The sequence below is a fragment of the Calliopsis andreniformis genome, chromosome 10, assembly GCF_051401765.1.
Source record: "Calliopsis andreniformis isolate RMS-2024a chromosome 10, iyCalAndr_principal, whole genome shotgun sequence".
Classification (NCBI taxonomy): Eukaryota; Metazoa; Arthropoda; class Insecta; order Hymenoptera; family Andrenidae; genus Calliopsis; species Calliopsis andreniformis.
Window position 1 is genome coordinate 14666847 of NC_135071.1, and position 22281 is coordinate 14689127.

General features: G+C 39.4%; 1 protein-coding gene across 2 annotated transcripts in view; it reads right to left on the reverse strand.

Moving 5' to 3' along the window:
• LOC143184798 (transducin beta-like protein 2) overlaps positions 1-21879 on the reverse strand; it is a 51635-nt gene extending 29756 nt beyond the window's left edge. The window contains exons 1-2 of one of the 2 annotated variants that reach the window (XM_076387268.1): positions 21588-21879; positions 9988-10230 (exon numbers count right to left, since the gene is read on the reverse strand). In XM_076387268.1, coding sequence (XP_076243383.1) covers positions 9988-10230; positions 21588-21741 — 397 coding nt within the window. In that variant the 5' untranslated portion in view covers positions 21742-21879. The remainder of the gene's footprint in view (positions 1-9987; positions 10231-21587) is intronic. The other variant, XM_076387266.1, reaches the window with a different exon arrangement.
• Positions 21880-22281: the final 402 nt, after the last annotated feature.

The following is a 22281-nucleotide window of genomic DNA, read 5'->3' on the forward strand; positions in this document are numbered from 1 at the left end:
AAAATACTACAAATGCCTTGATTCTATTAACTGAAAACAAATGTCCATCGAAATTTACCAGACAGCCTAGGGATCAAGCACCCCAACTAATTTTCAAAAGAGTAGCTCACCATCGTTGTTTAAAACTCTAGAAGTCACAGATACTCTGCTCCTACATTGTAAGCCCACCTTCATTTCAAAAACGACTAGTTCACGTCTCTATCTTCTCCCGTTTTGCTTCGAATTACGCAAAGGAACACGTAAGTACTCGAATTTGATGAAAACGTGACCGATCTGAGCAAAAGAGGATCCTCCGTATTTTCTCTCGTTTGAAACAGATGAAAGACGAAATAGCTTCCGAGAGGCGGGCGGGTCGTCGCGAAAATATAGCTCGAAATCTGTGCAACCGCATCACGGTGACCAGATGCACCAAAACCCAGCGGTCACATCGATCCGAGCCGCTCTTGACCCAGAGACCGCTATATCTTGCCTTGAACCGTTGCCCTACACCGCGATGTGACTAAACTTGGTACGATTCCAGCGGGAAATATGGCTTTTCCTCTGCCCCCGAATTGGGCCTCTCTCGAAATCCCGACAGGAACGCGATCGTGTCTCGCGACTGACAAAAGCGACACGGGTCGTGCGCGGGTCAATTCGGTTCAAGACACCATGAGGAAAGTGAAAGCTTGCCACGGACGTATGAAATAACGTATATGGATTTTTGTCTGTGCATAAGATACATAATGTCAACGCATTATTCGCTTCGTGAACGCGCGAAGAAAGTCTGTGCATCAGCCTCTTAAATTTACATTTCAGGCAGGAGGGGAAGCCCCTATTGCTTGCGCTGTTAGCTTGTACAGAAATCAACGTTAAAAAAAAAAAGTAGGCGTAAAAAAAAGTGTAAAAGGCGAGAAAGAAAGCTTCGACTTAAGCAGAGCTCGGGTCCCCTCGGGCGTTCGTAAATTTGTGAGGCAAAACGATGAAAGTCACGCTTGGAAAAAGTTACCAGTTTTTGCTTGGATCGAGATCTGGAGGATTTAACATTAATTCGTGTTTTCGGTAGCCAGTGAATTAACAGAATTTTTGTTTTCTTTCTTCGAGTCTCTATGACATACTTGATATTCCAAAATTGAAATATCGATATCTTGAAAGTGGAAGCATGTGACTCCTCGTGTTTTGCCTTATCAAATATCCCCAGATTAGCGACGATCTCGTCGATCTTTCTTTTATCCTGTTAATCGCGGAACAAGAAGCACGGTTAAGCGAACCGTTTAACGATCTTGTTTATTCGGCGGTGTGCAACTTTCGCTGACCGTCACGGAAAGGGTCGCTTTCTTTTCTCCATATTGCTGCGGCGATAAAACGCAATTCGTTCCGAAATAACGCGAGCTGCGCGATTATATCCGCGTCGATAGAGTCTCGAGTATCTGCGGCGCTGTTGCAAAAGTAATTCTGCGCGGAGTTACCGAAGTTATCAGCGTTTCCTTGTACTTTGTGTTCCTCGCTCTTTAAATGGACATTACTCGTCTGTTTACGATGCAAGTGGCGGGGCACTTTCACGGCGGGAAAGTTTTCAATTGGGATCTTGATAAGAGGAGAAAAATACGATTAAGGAGGAGCTTGATTTCGACTTTAATTGGAGAGGACACGGGACACCTTGAGAACTTACTGCTTCCCTCTTCAAATCCTTTTACGTCTTTTTAGCATCAAACTATGAAAGTTGTGGAAACGATTGGCAGCGGTAGCTTCTCTTAGAATATTATACTAGATGTGTATATTAATTCAGTTTACTTGTTTCTGGTAAATATTTTAAGGTCGAATACTTTCTTATATTATGGCTATTATAAAAAGGTGCTACATGTATTTACTCTGTTTTATACGAGAGCTGCTTAAATGAACACTGACTATTCATGTTTCTGCTAATTAAGGAAGTTTACAATAGTTCACAAGATGCTAACTAAAATTTCTTAATATCGATTACCTTCTTCGAGGATTTGAAAACACAATTATATAAAAATTTAAAAACTGAGTAGAATATTTGAAAATTTAAAACTGAGTAGAATATTTGAAAATTTGGGCACTAGATCTAATTTGCACATCCAGTATATAACACCTATTACCAAACCTGTACACAAAAAGAAACACAAATAAATAGCTCGAAAATGCAGCATGACAAAGAACAAATACTTCACCTACTCTAAACCTCTTCTGCATTCTTCGTATCCCTTAGTAACCACGAACACTTCACCCGCTAACTTAATTTATCCATGTATCCTCGTACTGTCTGCACAGCCTATTTACGCACCGATACGAATCGTTATCAGCAGCACTGACGCGTGGCTGACGTCGCCGCCGCAGAAGCAATTATCCTCAAAGCCGGAACAATCGCCGACGATTCAGACCCGACGAAACAGTCTCAAAGTATCGACGGGAACGAGGAAAACAGACGTAGGAAGAATTCCAAGATTACATCAGGGTTGCGTCAGATAACGCGGATCGTTCAAGCGACGCCAAGAGAGAAACACGGAATTTACCTCGTCCTTGCCGCAGGTCCATCGGTCTCGCTGCGATTTCCTCGGCGGTTTCGAGACAATCGCCGACGATAAGCGATCGTCACGGTTTCTCGGTCAGGCGAGAAGGAGAGGAGACGAACTCGCGGAGACACGGCACGGAGAGTTTCCGCGCGCACGCGAAGGGAAACACGAAAGAAAGGACACGAGGGGATCGCTCGTGTGACTCGGATAACGGAATCGGTATCCCCGTTCGCAGGAATGACCGGCTTCGATATGTACCGTTGCGTCATTTAATGAAATCATTCGACGCCGCGAGCATGTGCCGCGGCCGATTCCTCGAGGAAATTCCCGGAGCCAGTGGGAGTTTACCGACAGTAAACGTTTATGGTGAAGCTGACGATAATGTGGGCCACCTGATTTCGATGATTTTTAATCGCTTTGCTAATGAACGACGCTATAGTGGCTTTCGCGCAGATTGTCTTTTTCAACGATACGCCACTACAGTGGCATGTGAAATAAATGTCTTTCTAGTGTTACTACTTTTTGTTATAATGATGGAGAAATTGCAGTAGTAGCAAAGATCAAAACTGTTACAAAGGGGGTGGAAAATTGAAGTTATATATACGAGAGGTTTCATAAGATGTGGGAAGCACTTTGGGAGTTGATTGTATGCTTAAGAGCAATGGAACAAAGTCATGTAAACACATGTTTTTATAAAATAAGATATATTATAAAAGTAGTAATTACCTATGACTACTATTGTTTTAAAAATACTCTTTTGTTGCATATGTATGGTGAGCATTGTGCTTATCTATTCTCATTAAATAAATAAATAAAATCGATTTTCAATTTCGATAAAAAATGTGTAGATCGACAAAAAATGTATCGATAAAAAAATATATGTATGTTTTTATAGACTTTTGAATTTTTTTAAATACCCGCCCTTTTCTAAGTAAAATTCCTTTTTCCTCTGAATCTGATTATTATAATAGAAAAGGGTAGACTTTTCCAAAAATTCAATCTACAAATCTATATATTTATGACACTTTCTTGCTAGCCGATTTAACGTTCTATCCATTAACATATTTTTTACTTGAGTTACTACTGTCTCGTAGATCCTAACAAAAATTCTGAAGCAAGAAGTTAAATAGCCCTCAGAAATATGCAGATAGAAAAGGGTAGAGTTTTCAAAAAATTCAATCTACAAATCTATTTTTTGTGACACTTTCTTGCTAGCCAATTTGTTAACATTCTATCCATTAACATATTTTTTACTTGAGTTACAACTGTCTCGTAGATCCTAACAAAAATTCTGAAGCAAGAAGTTAAATAGCCCTCAGAAATATGCAGATAGAAAAGGGTAGACTTTTCAAAAAATTCAATCTACAAATCTATTTTTTGTGACACTTTCTTGCTAGCCGATATGTTAACATTCTATCCATTAACATATTTTTACTTGAGTTACTACTGTCTCGTAGGTCCTAACAAAAATTCTGAAGCAAGAAGTTAAATAGCCCTCAGAAATATGCAGATAGAAAAGGGTAAAGTTTTCAAAAAATTCAATCTACAAATCTATTTTTTGTGACACTTTCTTGCTAGCCGATTTGTTAACATTCTATCCATTAACATATTTTTTACTTGAGTTACAACTGTCTCGTAGATCCTAACAAAAATTCTGAAGCAAGAAGTTAAATAGCCCTCAGAAATATACAGTCTCACAGGTCGTCAAGAACTCGACAAGAATTTATGACTCGGAATTATGTTCGAAACGATCATAGTATCTCATGGCCCATCACTGTTAATGGCCAACAGAAGGGAGACGGGAAACAAGTCCCCTCCCCAGGGAAAATTCAATGGTGCCACATGTAAATTACGGGATTGTCAGGTTGCGAAGTTCCTCGCAGGTTTTGTAACGAATAATAAAAATGTGAAGGTTGATCGAGGGTTTGATGGGTCGTTTGAAGAAGTCCCGATAGCAGTCAATAATATATTTCCAGATATGTGAAACTCGGTAAAGTGCGCAGATCCCGCTGCTAATTTCTAATACATGGAACGAGAGGTAATCGGCTAATTAGAATTGCTAAAGCTCGTAGTTTAAAATTCTTTAGATTTCAACAATGTTCAGAGTGATTCAAGATCGACGTTCTACGTTCGAAGTTACTTAACACGATACAGGGGGGTATATTGTATAACTGGTACTGCGAAATCAAGTGCATCGCGAATGAAATAAAACGCCACATCTGTACAAACCAGCCGAGTAACCTTTATGCAAATTTGTATGGAAGGTGCGACAACGTCTGGCGTGGGTGAGGTCATGAATCGAAATCGACGAAGCTGAAACCGTCACTGGAATTTTCTAGCTGCTCGAAACTTTTCAGAAATATTAACCTCAAGGGACATGGAAAAACTGATAGCTAATATGTACACCGCTGTATATTGAATATTTACTCCAAGCTAATATTATAAACCAGAACCAAACGAGAAGCTAATATCCAGCCATCTGCATCTGAAATCGAAATCTAAATATTCGATATCTATTCTAATCCGACACGATGTACACAGCTTGTATACATAGTGCAGCAATCACGTAAGCGATTAACTCACAAGGTAGTCTAACTCGAACGAGACACTCAATTGCCTTGCTAAGCCGCGAGGAAATCATTTCTTCTTTTTTTTTTCGGAGTCATCGAGGCTAAGGACACGTTTCCCAACGCGTGTGCCCTAGAACAGATTCGATTTCTGAATCTTTGCGTTTCTGGCTCGATTCTAGCGAGGACAGGGGACACTGGGAAATCAGTGAACCTGGGAGCATCGCAAAGTGGATTCCCCGAGGGAATCGACGAAAGGCAGGTAATCTCGTCCATCGAATTATCAGCTTATGACGAGGTCCGCGAGCGACAATCTGTCGGCCGACGACGTGTGGGCTTGATTTAAGGCCAGAGAATTTCCCACGTCGCTCTATTATTAGACGCGCGCTGTTACGTCGCGTTTCGAAAAGGTGATAGCAGCAACAGCGAGCAGCCAGTGGCCCCGAATTCTATATATCGTTTCCCAGAATTAGACCCGAAAAACAATACTCTGATTAGCATTGTCAGGGAGAGGGGGTGCGTGAAGTGACATACTTTTTAGGAAATGAATGAATCATAACGATGAGTAACAGAGGCGATGATTTACGACGTTGGCCAATGGGAAGGCTTCATCTCAGTAAGCCTGATTCTACAGCTTTCGAATGTTGTACAATATGAGCTTAGAAGGATATTATTCACTAACCAAATACTATAGAAAATATAGAATTATTTAATCGAGGGATTTCTTATTTCCATAGATAATTCATTTGATGTATTATTCACTTGCAAAGACTGATTCTGTCGACATTCTAAAAGCAATTTATTATTTACATTTACCGAGTTCTTTACACAGACTTTATAATTTCGAAATCCAATTAGCAAAGCCTTTACTATGACTAGAGATGTGTTTACCAAGCTGTTTCGTGGCAATAACTCAGAGATCATGTTTTGTGAATTGGTAGAAGTCTACATCTTCTCTGTATCATAAATACGAAGAATATCCAAGCACTGAGTTAAAGTAAAAAGGAGTAAAAAAGAAACTAAGTAATTAAATTAATGATATACTGTGTCCACTATTTATAATATCTATTAAGAAAGAAAAAATACTAAGCGTTTTAAACCCCCCTCCAGCAAACGATGTGGAAGATTTACGACCAACATTGAAATGCCTTGACAAGAACAAAATCGTCGAACTGGTATGAGGCAAGGTCGACGAGAGAAGTGATGTCGACGGTGTCGAGAAGGCGAGGAAATTTGAAAATTCGCGCAAGTTCAGTAGTCATTTTCTAATTTTACGCGACCAACCCCACGGAGGACGATCTCGAGAATATTTCTAACTTGTCTCGTGTTTCGAGACGGAAAAATAATCGTCACGCGAACCGTGAATCGAACTTTCGCAACGATCATTGATTATTTATCGCTCATGTAGAGGGAATGACTCACAGTTAACGCGATTCCCTCGTTACCCTTGGCCATAGCGAGCTATGTTAATTGCTGAATTATCTGTCGACGATGACGCGATTATTTTGAGCAATGGGTACATTGCCATGTGTGTTTCTTCGAAAATACATTTATGAGAGACTATAAATTAAAATCTCAATCGAAATATCTATTTCCTGCATATCTGATACTTTATAGAACGAAATGAAGGCGAAACAAATGTTACAGTATTTGAAATTCGCGCCACTGGAGGCACACCAGCGCCGTCTAAGTGGAGGACCCTTGGAATGACTCTTCATATTACTTTTTTTTACATTATTTCATATAAATTTAGATGAGTGTAACTCTGCAGGATATTGAAACAAAAAAAGAGAGAATTTTTTGTTGAAGATGATCGTTTATTTCGAAGGGATTCCAGATAAAGCTCTTCCAAGAACCCAATCCACAGTTCCCACAGCTCCTGTTACTCACGTTCCTCGATACACGATACGCACGTGCAGAGCGTCTCGTTCTGTTCGAGATTCGAGGTTAAGCGAGAGAAACGAAAGAAGAGAAACTCGGCGAAGTCGCCGCTTTACGAAAATCCTCCATGGTCAACGGGTCACCCACGAACGTTATGGCTGAGCCATCAAAGGATACGAGGCTGAGGTGTTCAAATACTTTAACCCTTACTCGGCCCGTTACGAAAGACCCACGCATCCAGGAGTCACATTTCGTGGCCGCGGGGATTAGACCTCTGAGTGCATGATGCAATCCCTGCGAATGCGACTGCACTCGAAAACTCGTGTCCCATGTTCTAACAGAAATTGAGATTCAAAGATTTCTAAAAGAAATTAAGATCCATAGATTTCCAAGAGAAGTTGTGCCCAAAGATTTTTACGAAAAAATGAGTCTCAAAGTTTCCTAGAAAAATCGAGGCCAAAAGTTCTCAAAAGAAATTGTGGTCCAAAGATTTTTAAAAGAAATTGAGATCCAAAGATTTCTAAAAGAAATTGAGGTCCACAAATTTCCAAGAGAAGTTGTATCCAAAGATTTCTAGAAGAAATTGTATCTAAAGATTTTTAAGAAAAATCACGTCTAAAAATTTCCAAGAAAAATCAGAAATAAAAAATTTCAAGAAAAATCAGAAATAAAAAATTCCAAGAAAAATCGCGTCCAAAACTTTCCAAGAAAATTGATTTCATGTAGACGTGACGCTCAAACTATCGCGCGTGCTAATTCTAGTCTTTCGAAATCAATGTTCTTGAAACGTGGCGAAAAATCCTTTCGATGCATTTCTTCAAGAATTACTCGCTATCTATTCTCATGAAATATTTTAAAGTACTAACCATAATAAACACATCGCTATCAAGAGTATTGGGCAACGTGCAAGTTTTCGAGATTATCTGTAGACAAGAAGAGCGTTATCGACGCTATTCATGTGATCGATAAGCGGTTTTCTATCGAAGGTTAGTATCGCGGGAAATAACATCATTTTATAGTGCGTACTGGATAAACACTGAAGACTGATTTTAACGATAATGTCCAGTCTACATGCGAGATCATAGGAATCTTCCCTTCCCGAAGATGAAGCAGTGAAAGTGATCGTTCGAAGCTATTTTTCCATACTTTTCGTACTTTCACTCTGCTCATCGTTCTTTAGACTTTAGATAATTGCGCCCCGTATATCGTCAGACGATGGAAGAACTTTAGGAGCAAAAAAAGGGAAGTCTTTCTAGTTTAAAAGTTCCGTGTCCAATAGAAACAGAGATGTAGAAAACGAAGGGGAGCAAAAAAACTAAGGACTAGGATAACAGTCTTTTTTGGGAATCCAAAATGGCCGAACGTAGCCAGGTTTCTCTCGAACGACCTACATCGCCCGCTCTTTTTCTTCGTAGAGTCAAAACTAAAAATCGTAACGAGCAACGCGAGCGTCCAGTATTAAACTGATTCGTGTCCAGCTGTAAAAACGTGTTTCTTTTCGTGAGAGTTGTCTCTCTTTCGCGGAGCATGCTCTCGGCTTACACCAAACGAGACAGCAGAAAACTTTTACCTCGGCACGGTCACGTTTGTCTTCGCTGCGCGTTGTGTACACGCGAGTCAGACGAAAAAAACATTACTGGCAAATACGATCGTAAATAGTCGAAGAAACGATGCAAGCGGAGAGACAGATCGGCCATTGTTACCGAGACACAACAATAAGGACAGCAATGACACATGCAGGCACGAAGGAAAAAAAAAAAGAGAATACATCGCGTCACCAGTGAAGACACAAAGGACGCGACGTTTTCGAGGCGAGAATCATTCTGGGCGACGCGCTGTCATTGCGTTTCGAACGCGACGACAGAAACAGATTCTCCTTCCTCCTTGAGAGACTCTATCAGAGACACGCAACCTTCTTATCCCTTTTCTGGCGCAAGAACGGCAATTATTGCGCGCTGATCGAATCGATGGATATTGGTGGCTGTAAGGCGAAGTAACGTTAAGTATGTATGAATTTATGTCTTAATTCGTCTCTGAAAAGCTATTTGGAGGCAATTTAACTCTTAATTCAATTTGCATCGAATTCATTAAATTGTACTGGTAGAATTTTAATATCAATTTATATATTATCTATTATTTTATATTTGTTGCTGTTATACTTATTAAAAATCAAAGTAATTTAAAATTGAAACTTTTATGGTATATTAGAGAATTAAAAAAATCTCTGTACTAATTACTTTCATTCTTAGTGAGTATAACAGCAAGAAATATAAAATAGTAGATGATATAAATTGATATTAAAATTTTATCACTAAAATTCAATGAATTTGATACAAATTGAGTATATTACAGAGATTTTTTCAATCCTGTAATATCTATTAAATATTATATTTTACATTTAATTATTTTCTCTGTATGCAATTTTAGAGAGACAAGTGCAAGAAAAAAATTAATTTTAAGTAGATAAACATTTTTCAAAAAATATTGAAATAAACCTCTGCCTACTAATTGCATTGTTTAATACCTAAGTCAATATCTATTTAAATAATTAGACATTTATATTTTCAGTATTGGAGTTATCAAAAATAAAGATATCCATACACATGACACGCCGTTTCGCCTTACAACCACAGAAACAAACTACACCATAGATAACTCTTAACTTCGCGATTTAATGATTCTGGTATTTTCCATTTTCTATTCCACAAAAGTTATGCAACCCTTTCAAATCAGGTGATACGCTCTGTAGATGACAGATACTGCATCGCGTGCTTTTATCAAGATATTAAAAAACGTTCTCGATAAGTGACCGAAGGATTGATCTGCTATTGAAAAAGCGATCTCTCAATGTTTGCTCGCTTCGTTTCGAAATACTATTCCATCCCGACATGGCGATAAGAGACTCGAGCGTCAAGTACCCTCTATGCTACAACGATAAAGCAAGGAAAAATAGTAATAATGCTGCTGATAGAGACCTCTTGAGGGAACGTGCTCTTTCGCGTACTTTTCTTTCATGGGACACGTACCTTCGGCACAGCTTGCGAGGAACTTGCCGTTGCTGGAGAAATTCATGTCGAGGACAGGGGCTGTGTGACCCTTTAACGCGCCCACCATCCAAGAGTGCGTGAACTCCTGCTGCGCTTCGCGTCTCTTCTTGTTCTTTGCACGTTTGTTACTACCCGCTCCGCCTCCTGTTGCTCCTACCCCTGTCGATCCACTGGTCGTGCTCCTCGAATCCTCGAACTTCACTTTTTCCGATTCTGTGGCATCTGGAATGAGAAATAAGAAAACACCCTTTAGTTTAGTCGACTTTAAACGCACTCCTTTTTAACGACAGGGTTAACCCTCTAATAAATTTACAAATTAAAATTTAGAACATATATACTCTTTTTATGTTCTAAATTTAGAACATATATACTCTTTTTATGTTCTAAATTCTTAGTCATCATGAAAAATGTAGAAATGTATATCTGTTTGATAATACGTCGAAGCTAAAGCTATAATCCTTGGATATTTATGTTTCTGAGAATTTTTTAAAGAACAAAAATAACTTAGATTTCATATTTTTCGAGGTGGGCTGGAGGAAGCCTTCAGTATTCCTAGGATTAAGAGACAATGTCCAAGACTACACAAAGGTGTTACGGTCGCGGGGGTCCTAATCTTCTACCTTCAGAGTAGCTAATAAAATATATACAGGATGTCCGAAAAACCAGATAGACTGATAAAATGAAGAAACGAAGTGAAAAACACAAGTCGAAAATAGGAAAATCTAAAATTGTGGAAATTGAGTTTAAACTTTGACCAAGTACCATTCGTGTCGTATTTTTTACACAAGGAAACTGCACTTTGGAGTACCTGGACACACAGAATACAGCGCTCTAATTATCTCAAAAACGAGGGACAAATATTCAAAAATTTCGTTCTATATTTCTAACTCGACTATTCACAGAGAATCACTGCCCCTTTCACGACTCTATACAAGCAGCAAATGTATCTGCTGCACTAACCAGTAACCTACTCTCCGAAATCCCCGACAAAACGGAAGGAAAATTCACGCGTATATTTCATCATCAAAAAACAAGCAAACAGTTCGTTTGGTAGAGCCAGTGTGTTGCATGTTGCATCAGTCGAACAGCCACACCACGTGGTACCACATTCCACTCGACCACCCTCCACATTCCACTGCACCCGGTATCTCGTTTCCTGGCGAGAAGTCTCTCTCGAGACACTACGAAAGACACGCGCACGAGTAACCACTTACCGAGTTGTGTTTACACGCAGCTCCTGTTCCTCGCTCGAAGCCACGTTTTTTCCCTTCTCTCCTGTGTGCCCCGAGTTATCAGAGACAACGAACGAACGTCGAATGAGCGTCGAATGCCTTCGAATCTCGAGAAAAAAAAAAATAGAAACCACGGAGTCGAAGTGACGAATGGTAGACGAGCAAGTCGCAGCCGCGAAGAGCAACGTCTGCAATGGTCGAGGAAAATTTCTGATCCTGATGGCAGGACAGTCCCAAGTGAACTAAACAAGACGACCCTCTGACTGGCCCTTTTACGTCCCTTGACCTGCGCAACGAGTATACTAATGTGTTTTCAGGGTGAACGATCCTAGCACCACCGAAAGGTAACTTTCTGACCCACTCCCCCACCACGATAGGCACCCCTGGCTCGACCAGGGACCGCGACCGGTTTCAAATCGGTAAATGGTTGTGCCTCAGAGGAGGACTTCATTTAGGAAAACGCTTGGCATAATTTGTACGTGACGACGAGCGCGTACGACTAGGGCAATAAATATGGTCACTGGGGACGCGAAGAATCGCTGTCTGGGATGGGAAGCTTTCTAGGCGACATGATGAGGATTTAGTAATTCAGCTTTCTAGCAATTTTTGTTTAGTATGTTTTATGCATAATGAATACATAAGAAACTGAACATAGGGTATTTACATGAAAAATAAATCTACACGTGTCCGAGCTTTTTATCGAATAGGAATTAGTAGTCAAGATTTCGACGTTCAAAGTTTTGTAATAATATTTCGGTAATATTTCAGTAACATTTCGATAATAATTGGATTGGATTGGATTGGATTGGATTGGAAAATTGGAAAATTGGAAATTGGAAAATTGGAAAATTGGAAAATTGGAAAATTGGAAAATTGGAAAATTGGACTTTTCGGAGTAACGTCTCGGATCTTGTTCAAATTTGAATATGTTGTAGTTTTTAGCGATACTTAAACGTATATAAAAAGGTTTTTAAAAATTTCGAATATTAGTTTAGAAGATAAGAATTTTTAAAAAAAAGCACTCTAAGCAGCTGTAAAATTGATAATTTCAGAAACTTTGAATAAACCTTTGACACACGTTTAAACATTGCTAAAGGCTATGATATATCCAAATATGAATAATAAATATCTGGAGTTTTGATAGAAATGCATTTCTAATTGAATCAATAGAAATTTAAATCCAGTAGTAGACTATCACCAGCAATAATAATAATAATAAATAATTCCTTGGAGTATAATGCCAATATTACCATAATTATGAATTATCGTCAGACTATCACGATCGGTTCTAAAAAAGACATATTCAAACGGTCGTAAATTCAGTAACCGAGATCAGTATTCCACATTTTAATTTGTAAACAATTTTTTCAAAACTAAAACATTTTCTTGCATCCACAACAAAAAGCTCTACGTAACCGTATTTATTATCGTGAATTTACAAAAATTATGCACGAGCATAATTTTTGCTTACACTCGTGAGGAGGTAGAAGGGAGCTTCTATTCTTATGTCAAAGGTCAGGGGTAAAGCAACACGCATTTTCTCGGATAAATATGAAACACAGCTGTTCTCATCTGCACGATCATCTAACAGCGATACTATGTAACTAAAAATGGCAGTCGAGGCAGAAAACGAACGAGTTGTGTCCAAGCAACCTGTCATCCGATATTGCTTAGCAGAGTTTGGACGAACCGTGGGAATTTTACGATGTTCCGTTTCGCTAGTTGCGTAACCACCTAGATCGTGATTTTGTCTTTTGAAATGTCGAGTCACTGATGATACAATATTAGACGCAGTTGCATGATGACGAATCAGGGCAAAAAATCGATCGCAAAAAATTACCAATAAATAGCGCGAGAAATGCTCGTGAAAATATGGCGTAGCTAATGGAATTATCAGTGGAGTTATCGAAGAAGGCAAAACGAGTGGAATAATTTATTCATTGACATTTTGTGATCGAATCTTTTTGGAGTATGAGAAAAACTTCGCTTTTATCAGTTAGCTATTAACAATGGAGCCTTAATACGCTTCATTTAAAATTTGGTGACTCTAGGTCATCGAATTTATTATTATTCAAGGACCAATGTGGGGTAAGCTTTAAATACTAAAGACTAATATATGTAGCTTTAAGCTTTTTTAATATAGCTTTAAATACTAAAGACTAATATATGTATTATTTAGTATTTAATATGTAGGCGACTGTAAACCAGCTATTATATGTAAATTTTTATTAAGAAAAATAAATAAATATTTCTTTTGCATAACTGTAGAAAAATATGCATATATAGATATAACAGTAAACACTACGTATCAAATTCTTAATTGAATAATATTAAATTAATGAAGGCCGCAATATAGTTTTTGCACCTGGGCGATCAACAATCCAAAGTAAATGAAAAAGGAAGAAAACGAAGAAACTGAAGAAAAATATAAAAGGTGCAACAAGCATACATTAAAATATTCTAAGAGTGGTAAAATATTTCAAATGGAACACAAAATATTCTACTACAATAATAATGCATCTGCAAAATTGCAGAATCCTTTAATTGCTAGTATAAAACATAGGTACACTAATTTTAAATCCCTATTATTGCAAAATGAACGCAGATCAGACACAGAACATTTTTTGTTCCATTTGCTCTCCCCTACCACCCTTAAAATATTTTAACGCATACTTGTTACACCCTACATAGATATGCAAGAAATATGTAAAACGGAAGCTTCCCCAAAGCCAACTGGCATAAAATAAATAAATAAACATTTCTATTATGTATCCCTCCAAACACCCACCAGTTTGGCAGCACTGCAACAGTGGACATTACTGCACATAACGAAGCCCATCGTAAAACGTTCGCGCAATAAAACCGCCCGGACCGTCCTCCCTCTTTTACCACCTTCTCGTGATTCATCCGCGCCGAAAACGCGTGGGTTGCTTTCTCCTCTGTGGAAAACCCGTTTCGTTCGACTTTCTAGCGCGGGGACGCGGTTAATGGCGGCACCGAGGCCCAAAATCGAGCGGAAGCCACTTCAGGGGCCGGCGAAAACAATTGGCCTGGTGCTCGTCATCGATTAAGTAGGCATATACCTGAGTCCCAAATCCTAGCGCGCTCATCGCGAGGAGCGTTATGACGACATCCTTTTTCGCTTTGACCACCATAATCCCGATCGCCGCGGCTGAGCGACCGAGGGGAGCACAATGGCGGGGCAATATTTGTGACGCGAGGTGGAACAATGAGATGTATAGCGTCCCCGTGAAATATACACGCCCACGTGGAGTATACTACGCGTTCCGAATTTCCTGAGCCGCTAATGGATGCCTTTATGCTCGAGGGATGATTCAAGACAAAGGGAAGAAAGACGATTTCGGTAGATAGTTAAGACCGCGCGTTTATTGCTAGGTAATTTCAGTTATTCTTGGGCGGAACTGATGAAATCGAACGCGTAGGATTTTAGATAAGGAAAGACGCTTTGTATTGTGTATCGAAGGTTTAGTAAGATTGGAAGAGCGAGCTATTTTTTTTTTGGTGAGAGAGAGATACTTAGGGAGTATCAATAATATTTTATTAGAGACTCTCGAAAGTGAGACTGAAGTGACAAGGATTTTAGTGTCATCTTCAGGTTTTGATGAAACTTGGTATAATAGTGAATTGAAAATATTATACGCGTATTTCTTTTAGCTGCTGATGTTTATGGTTAGGGAAAACCACCCTCAAAGTTAGAGTAGAATATATATTTTCCTAAATATCTCGAATTTTGTTTATGTTATCTTAGTGGTTATAAAGAACCACACATTTTGTATATTTATCATTTTTTTCTACCTGCATTAGTTTTGGAGGTATTTAGGAAAATGTATTTTCCATCGCAACTTTGGGGATGGTTTTCACTGCCTAAACATGAATATCAGCAGTCAAGAAAATACATATCTAATATTTTTCAATACTCTATTCGTATACCAAGTTTCATCAAAACTAAAAAATATATAACTAAGGAAATTGAGCTTAAATATTTGTAGCACCTTCTGAATATAATTATTCACGCTTTAGATATTTTGTATATATAAATTTCCTATAAATATGTAAACATCTGTAGTCTAATAGCCATGCAAATTTGTCGCCAAGAAAAATCGATAGGTAGAAGTCGTCAAGGGTACTCCAAGATCATATGCATAACACCACTAACTAGCCTTTTTAATTAAACAAGAATCTGACTACTAGGTATTTTCCTTGTTTTTGCGAGCTGCATAGCATTCGAGTTAAGTATGGTAACAGAGCTTTGAATGACTAATTAATAACAATTTTTGCCCATATCATTCACACGGAGTCATCGTCACAGAATCGTTAGAATAAAAAAAGAAGAATTAGAAATCCAATAAATAAAAATCGATGCTAAATATTAAATATTATTATACTAATTATTATTCTTTATTAACAATAATACTTTCAGACCATTTCCAGCCCACAAGCCACAATAAGTTACTCTTTACTAATAATACTACTTTCAAACCAGTGACAACTTCTAATCACTCATTCTGTATTAATAATAATGCTTTCAGACCACTTCTGGCCCGCAAGCCACAATCGTTTACCTTGACCATCAATTTTTTCGAAAGGCCACGAAAACCATAAACGTTGCTTCTTGCGTCACGTGCCCCGATCGCGACACAGGCGATACTGTCGTTCGCGAAACATAATTGAATTTCCCGCCGCGAGAAAAAAAAAAAGAGGCCGCAGAAAACAGAACTAGCCTCGACCTGGTTCTATGCAAACAAATAAAATAAGGTAAACAGCGTAGCGGGAACGCGCAATAAAACGGCTGAAATCGTCCCCGATCTTTCCGTTTACGTGTGTATCCCGCTCAACTAACGCGCGTTTTACGGCAATATCGCCCGCTCGACGAACGATCGTGTAATCGACCATTGCTGCGTAACACTCGCTCCTTGATTAAGTCTATTTACGTCTCGATAAAGGCGCTGCCACTTATCCCCTTTTGTTGTCCGATGCATTTTTCTTTGTATCACGGTTATTATATCAAGAACGATGCCTCGGAACGTGTCTTCGAGTATAATACGATGCACCACTGCGAGCTAAGAGCACGGGGATACTCGAACGCGTGGTATTGCCTTGATAAATGCACGCTATTAGTTCTTTAACCCTACTGTGCGCGGCGATGCAGATACCGACTCTGTTCTAATGAAAATCGTTACTGTGATTCTCCTGATATTTTTTTTGTAATTCATTTCTTTTCGTTCAGATGCTCGGTTAATAATGTTACACTTAATGTGTAGTTTCTTTCTGTTCTTTTTTTGTTTTTTATTTTTATGTACAGGGTGTTTCATAACATGTGGGACCCACTTCGGGAGTTGATTTTATATTAAAATTATGGGTTTATATGACTTTTTTTAATCGTTTTTAAGCATACAATCAACTCCCGAAGTGGGTCCCACATGTTATGAAACACCCTGTATATAAGTATATTGATTTTTACTTTCACAACATTGTTATGTGTCTCTATGTGTTGCTTGTCTACCAATTACTATTATATATTTCTTTTCCTGATGTAAAAAAGGATAATTTAATACCTATGAATATTTATATAAATAAAGAAATAAATATAAATATTCTAAGTTGTTTATTTATATTTTCCTACTGTGGGTTATATTAAAAAGCAATTTTTTAAATTATTTTTTCCTTGTTCTCCAAAACATTTTGGAGGGAAAATAAATGATTTTATTTCAAAATAAAAAATCGCGGATTGTAATATACGAGCGAAAATAGATTTTACTTATTTAAATAGATGTATACTTCTAAATTGGTGTACTTATAACTAATTGCAAAAAAAAGTCAACCCCGGTTAAGTGATCACGCAGACACTTATCCGGACAGCATTGCATTTCCAAACAATTGGGGCACAATGATGACACAGCAATACGATAATGTAATAATTCTAATAAATCACCTAATGTAGCAACAGTAATACATGGCCATAGATCAATCGAGCACGAATTAAGTAATCATTGCAACGAAATAGATACGTTTCGAGTATCAGGAACGACGTCGATATATAATCCTCCGAAATCGTCATGGGTGTCTCGAATCTTAAGTACAGCTGAACAAAAAAGAAGGGGGGACAGTTGTTGGTCTACCTCGGTCGGTCCAAGTACTTCGATAAGATATCAGCATCTCTTTAAACGCCGATTACACCAATGGTACGCGGTAATTCGGCCATTCGGGACCATGTTTCCTTCCCCTCGGAAGGGAGTTGTTACACGCCAGAGATATTATCGGTTCAAAGGTCACGAGCTCTGGAGGACCTCCTGAACTCTATCAGATTACGTAAGGGTTAACGTTTCCATGCGACCAATATTCTTTGCGCATTCTTCACCCACGTTGTCCCTGAATAAAGTGAATTTCATACTGCACATGCTGTTCGAATAAGCGAGTCAGCACTTTCCCCGATAAGAGTGCGCGCAGGAAACTATGCATTCGAAATGTTTGAAGAGAATCTTACGCAACGACGATATAGTTCCGGAATTCTGGCGTAACAACGCGTAGATATGATATAGTAAACTTCCCTAGCAAACTTCCTTTCTTTCCACCACACGCTGGATAAAAACATTAAAAACACTTAAGGGTTTTTTTTACTACGACTTCCTGGAAACTTGTGAAAATTTTGGGAATTAATCCTTGAAAAACAACAAACACGATTTTATTCACTTTAGGCAATTTTTTAATATTCATTTCAATAAACACATATTGAGAATTTTGTTTAAAAATATTAATCGTGTCATGGCATACGAAATACAATGTAATTCATAAACAAAATTTGGTCAACCAGGTGGTCAAAATCATGTACACTATCACATACACTAGAACGACGTTGGATATGAAGTTACATAACCTCAACAAATATAAATATTTCTTCATAAACTTGCCAGCATATATTTATCTCGATAGATACTAATAAATGACCAAAAATGGATAAAATCGTAATTTTTCCAGAATTAAATCCCAAAGCTTTCACTAATTTTGAAGGCGTCACAGTAGGGAAACCCTTAAAAAATAGATTTTAATGTTCAACAATGTTCTGCAAATACTATCTAGTCTAGTCAAAGCGACCTAGTCATTTAAGAACATTGTGCAGATCGAGCCACCCGGTAGATGACCGTTAGGCATATGCCTTTTTTTTCGTCCGGCGGAGAAAGCAAAAGCGATCGACAAATAGAAATAGTTGTCCGCGGTCAGTGCACTATTCGCGGTGCGTGTCGCGAGTTTTCAGGGACGTGTTTTGCCGCACTGGCCCGGAAAATGTAGCGCACTGCGACAAATTTCTATTCCGACGCTGGGAACAGGGCAGCAGGCGATATCGCGCGATCCAACGACAATTTTATCAATTTTCAACGAACCTGTCAAAATATCGCCAATTCGTGGACATGGTAACCCTTCAGGAAAATTCAAATGCTCAGCAGTGGGCGAAAATCCCTTAGTCATGTGTGTTCTACGTGCTTGTGAACTTAAAGAATTTTACTTTCAAGAGTAAAATAAAAATTTGTTGCTACAAATTACAGGGAGGTAATTTAGGAAAATATTAAACAATTTTTAAAAGTGGAATTTTTCATGTATTCGGGGTAGCATCGATTTTTGCTATAAAATTAAGAAATTCTTTAAACTTGAATTTTCACATATTTGGTATTATATCAATTTAGACTACAAGATAGAAAAATTTGTAAAAGTTGAAAATATCACTTATTTGGAGTTGCATCATTCGACATTACAAGTCAAGTAATAAATTCACTTTCTTAAATATTTGACTCTGACCACTTTCCTAATTATCATCATAAATACCTCCCTATTATTTGATCAAAATTACGACTTAATTTTCCTTCCTCGCGAATCGTTCAAGGAACTAGAATCCTCGGAAGGACACGGATTAAAACGACGCTCCCGGAAAGGGAAGATCGAGGTATCGAGGTATCGATATTCTCGAGGCCTCCTAATTGGATATTCGATGGGACTGTATCGATATCGAAGATGCCATCCACGAGTAAAATCAAAGAGGCGAGCAGACGTGAGGAAGGAGCGCTGCTACTTCCTCCTGTCGCTAGCAGAAGGACTTCGAATTAATTCCCCCGTGGCGCTGTTTCGAATTGTCCATTCTTCGCGCGTATTCGCCTATCGTACGGCCCTGAGCGTTTCTCCTCGTAAGTACACGTGTCCGAACGCGAGACGCGCGTATAAATACACGCGCGCTGCGTCGGTTTATATTTATACGCGCAAGGGTGCCCCTTCGCGTGGATACCCTCTCGACGCGACTCCACGTAAAAAGGCGTCACGAGAAAACACCCGCGCGTTGCGTTTCTTTCCCTTCAATAAATTCATTGTCATGGCGACGCGGCTTCTCGATCGCGATCGACACGCTCCGTGAACGTGTGAAATGCTGAAATATTTTTCAACAATGGGCGCTTTCTTCGAGGCCCGAGATGATAATAATGGCTTTCTTGTTATTACAGAGGTAGAATTGAGCAAGGTAGAGGTGGCCAAATAGTATCTTAGCGCTAAGTAAGAATTGTAATAAGAGTAATATGCGAGAATTAGAATGCTAAATATGTGTTCTAATGAATGAAAAGTAAATGCAATATTTAAACAAACAATTTTACTTAGTTTGATACTTTGACTTAATTAACGAAATAAATTTTTTAAATTTTGGACTTACACCACTTCCATAATAATAACTTCGACAATAGTGTATAAAGTATAAAGGTTACAATAGAAGAAGAAAAAGAGAGAGAAATAAAACTATATATAACTTTGCTATTGCTTAAATTGATATCCCAATTTGATTGCACTAAATACACTCGCTAAATGTACTTTTTGTGTACTTGAAAATTAGAGTGTTCAAGGTTCGGTTCATACGCTTGCGAAATGGAATGAAGTGTGCGTCGAAGCACGAAATATTGCGTGCTGATGCAGCTGCGCCTCCCTTTTTGTCCCCCCGTTTTCACCCTATACCCCTTTTTACTCCCCTCCATCGCACCCTCGTCTATTCTTTTCCTCGCGGTCGAAAAGTATTCGCCTGTGGCATCATAGCCACGCTACTTTTACTTCTATCGAACGAAAATGTACGCTCTAATGTTTAAAAATGCGATATTAGTATTTATTTCTAGTTTCTATGTTACTTCGATGGGTGCCGATATATTTAATCAGTAGCGACTCGATTATCGTTGGTAAACTGCACGCGATATGCGAAGACCTGACCAAATCGGCTGAAATGCGCATAAACTAAAGTAGATGGTGTATTTACGGCGGAAGAATTACGTGAAACGTTTAAATAGCGATTAAAACGATCTTTTGCATACAATGTTCCTTGAAACGCGCGTTTACAGGAAATGGAAATACATTTCCACGAGCCTAATTTATGTTAATCTACTTCTGTTTTGTCAGCAATACAGAGGAACAAAATCGACAGAGAAATTTTCAAAACGAGTTTGTAACAAGAAAATACTGTGGTAACATATGACTGAATCCACGTTCCTGTTACCCCAATCCTAATTACGTACCTAACTTCAAGCACTAAAATACAAACTATTTTATGAATGAAAACTTGTTTTATTTACTTTACTTGCGATTTGAAGGGTACTTTTTTATCGACTTGAAATATTTCAAATTACTGTACCACATAACTAACAAGTGAAATAAATCAGCCGAAATAAGATCGAACCCAAGCAACCTGAAGTTGCCAATGTGAACGAGTCTTAACCCACGCTCTCCGGAACTGCATTCTTCGCGAGAGCGTAATTTCCCGCCAATTCTTCGAGTATTGGCACGAGGTCGGTTCGACCAGCGCTCGCCTCGAAAATTTCTCAGAACGCACAGCTATCGCTTCTCGATCTTAATCCATCAAATTTACCCTCCATTGACTGAGAAACGAATCCCACTTAAAATTGCAAATACAATATCCGAATCATGAGAAACACGCATCGACCTCTCTCACAATACATCACCACTGATTATCGTTCGAAAGTATCTAATGCCACTCAGCGAAACTGTGCAGAAAGCCCGCCAAACTCTATAAGAAAACAGTTTATCTCCACAAGTTCAGCGCAGATAAAACCACGAGAGGAATTTTTTTCTCGCCCCGGCAATTAGATACGCCGCGCCGTCACGTGACTCGTTTCGCCTAACGCCTCGTGTCTAGCGCGTCTCGGTGATCGAGGTTCGCAAGTGAAAAGCGCGAGGAAAAAAAGAAGAAAATTACTCGAGCATCCCGACAGCGTGGAGGCAGGCAACGCGCTCGCGCGATTTCCATCCAGGACTCGCGCTGCTGCAACGAAACGAACCAATGGCAATGCTTACTTTTCGTCGTGTCCGTCGATTTGTCGGCCCGTGACAACCGGCGAACGATGTAGCCGATCACGAGGAGCACACCGCCGAGGAACAACGTGCTCGCGAGCACGAGCAGGGACACGCCGCTCATGCCCGGCGTGATTCTCGCTTCTGTGTCTTCCATTCTGCTCGAGCTTCGATCCCCCTCGATTCCGTTCGATTCCCTTCGATCCCCTAGCGGACACACACACTTCCTCGTTCTCCTGTTACCTCACCGCACGCACTTTCCTCGCCACGGTCGGCTGGAACCCCAGGCCCGTCAAAAATCGCGAAATGCTAGCACGAGACGCGACTGTGAACACACACGGCCGCGTGTTCCGAAACACACGAGATATCGCGCAACGATCGCGAGCAGTGCGTCAACTCCGCGGCGGGCCTGAACTACGCGCTTTATAGACGGGTCGGCGAGTCTGTTGCCACAAACCAGACGAATCGCAGAAATGGAACTCCTCGGGATACTTCGAACAGTCTCCGACCGTTATAGACGATGAGGATGATCGAAGCATTTGAGTCCCACCTGCTTCCTCCCGTCCCCTTGTCGATTATCGTTCAGAATATTCCTCTTCGATGGAACAACCGTGGCTTGCGTCACTGGGGTAACGAAGATCGTGGTCTGCTCCTCGCGGCGCGAAATTTGAAACCGCGGTCGTCGTGGTTCGGATAG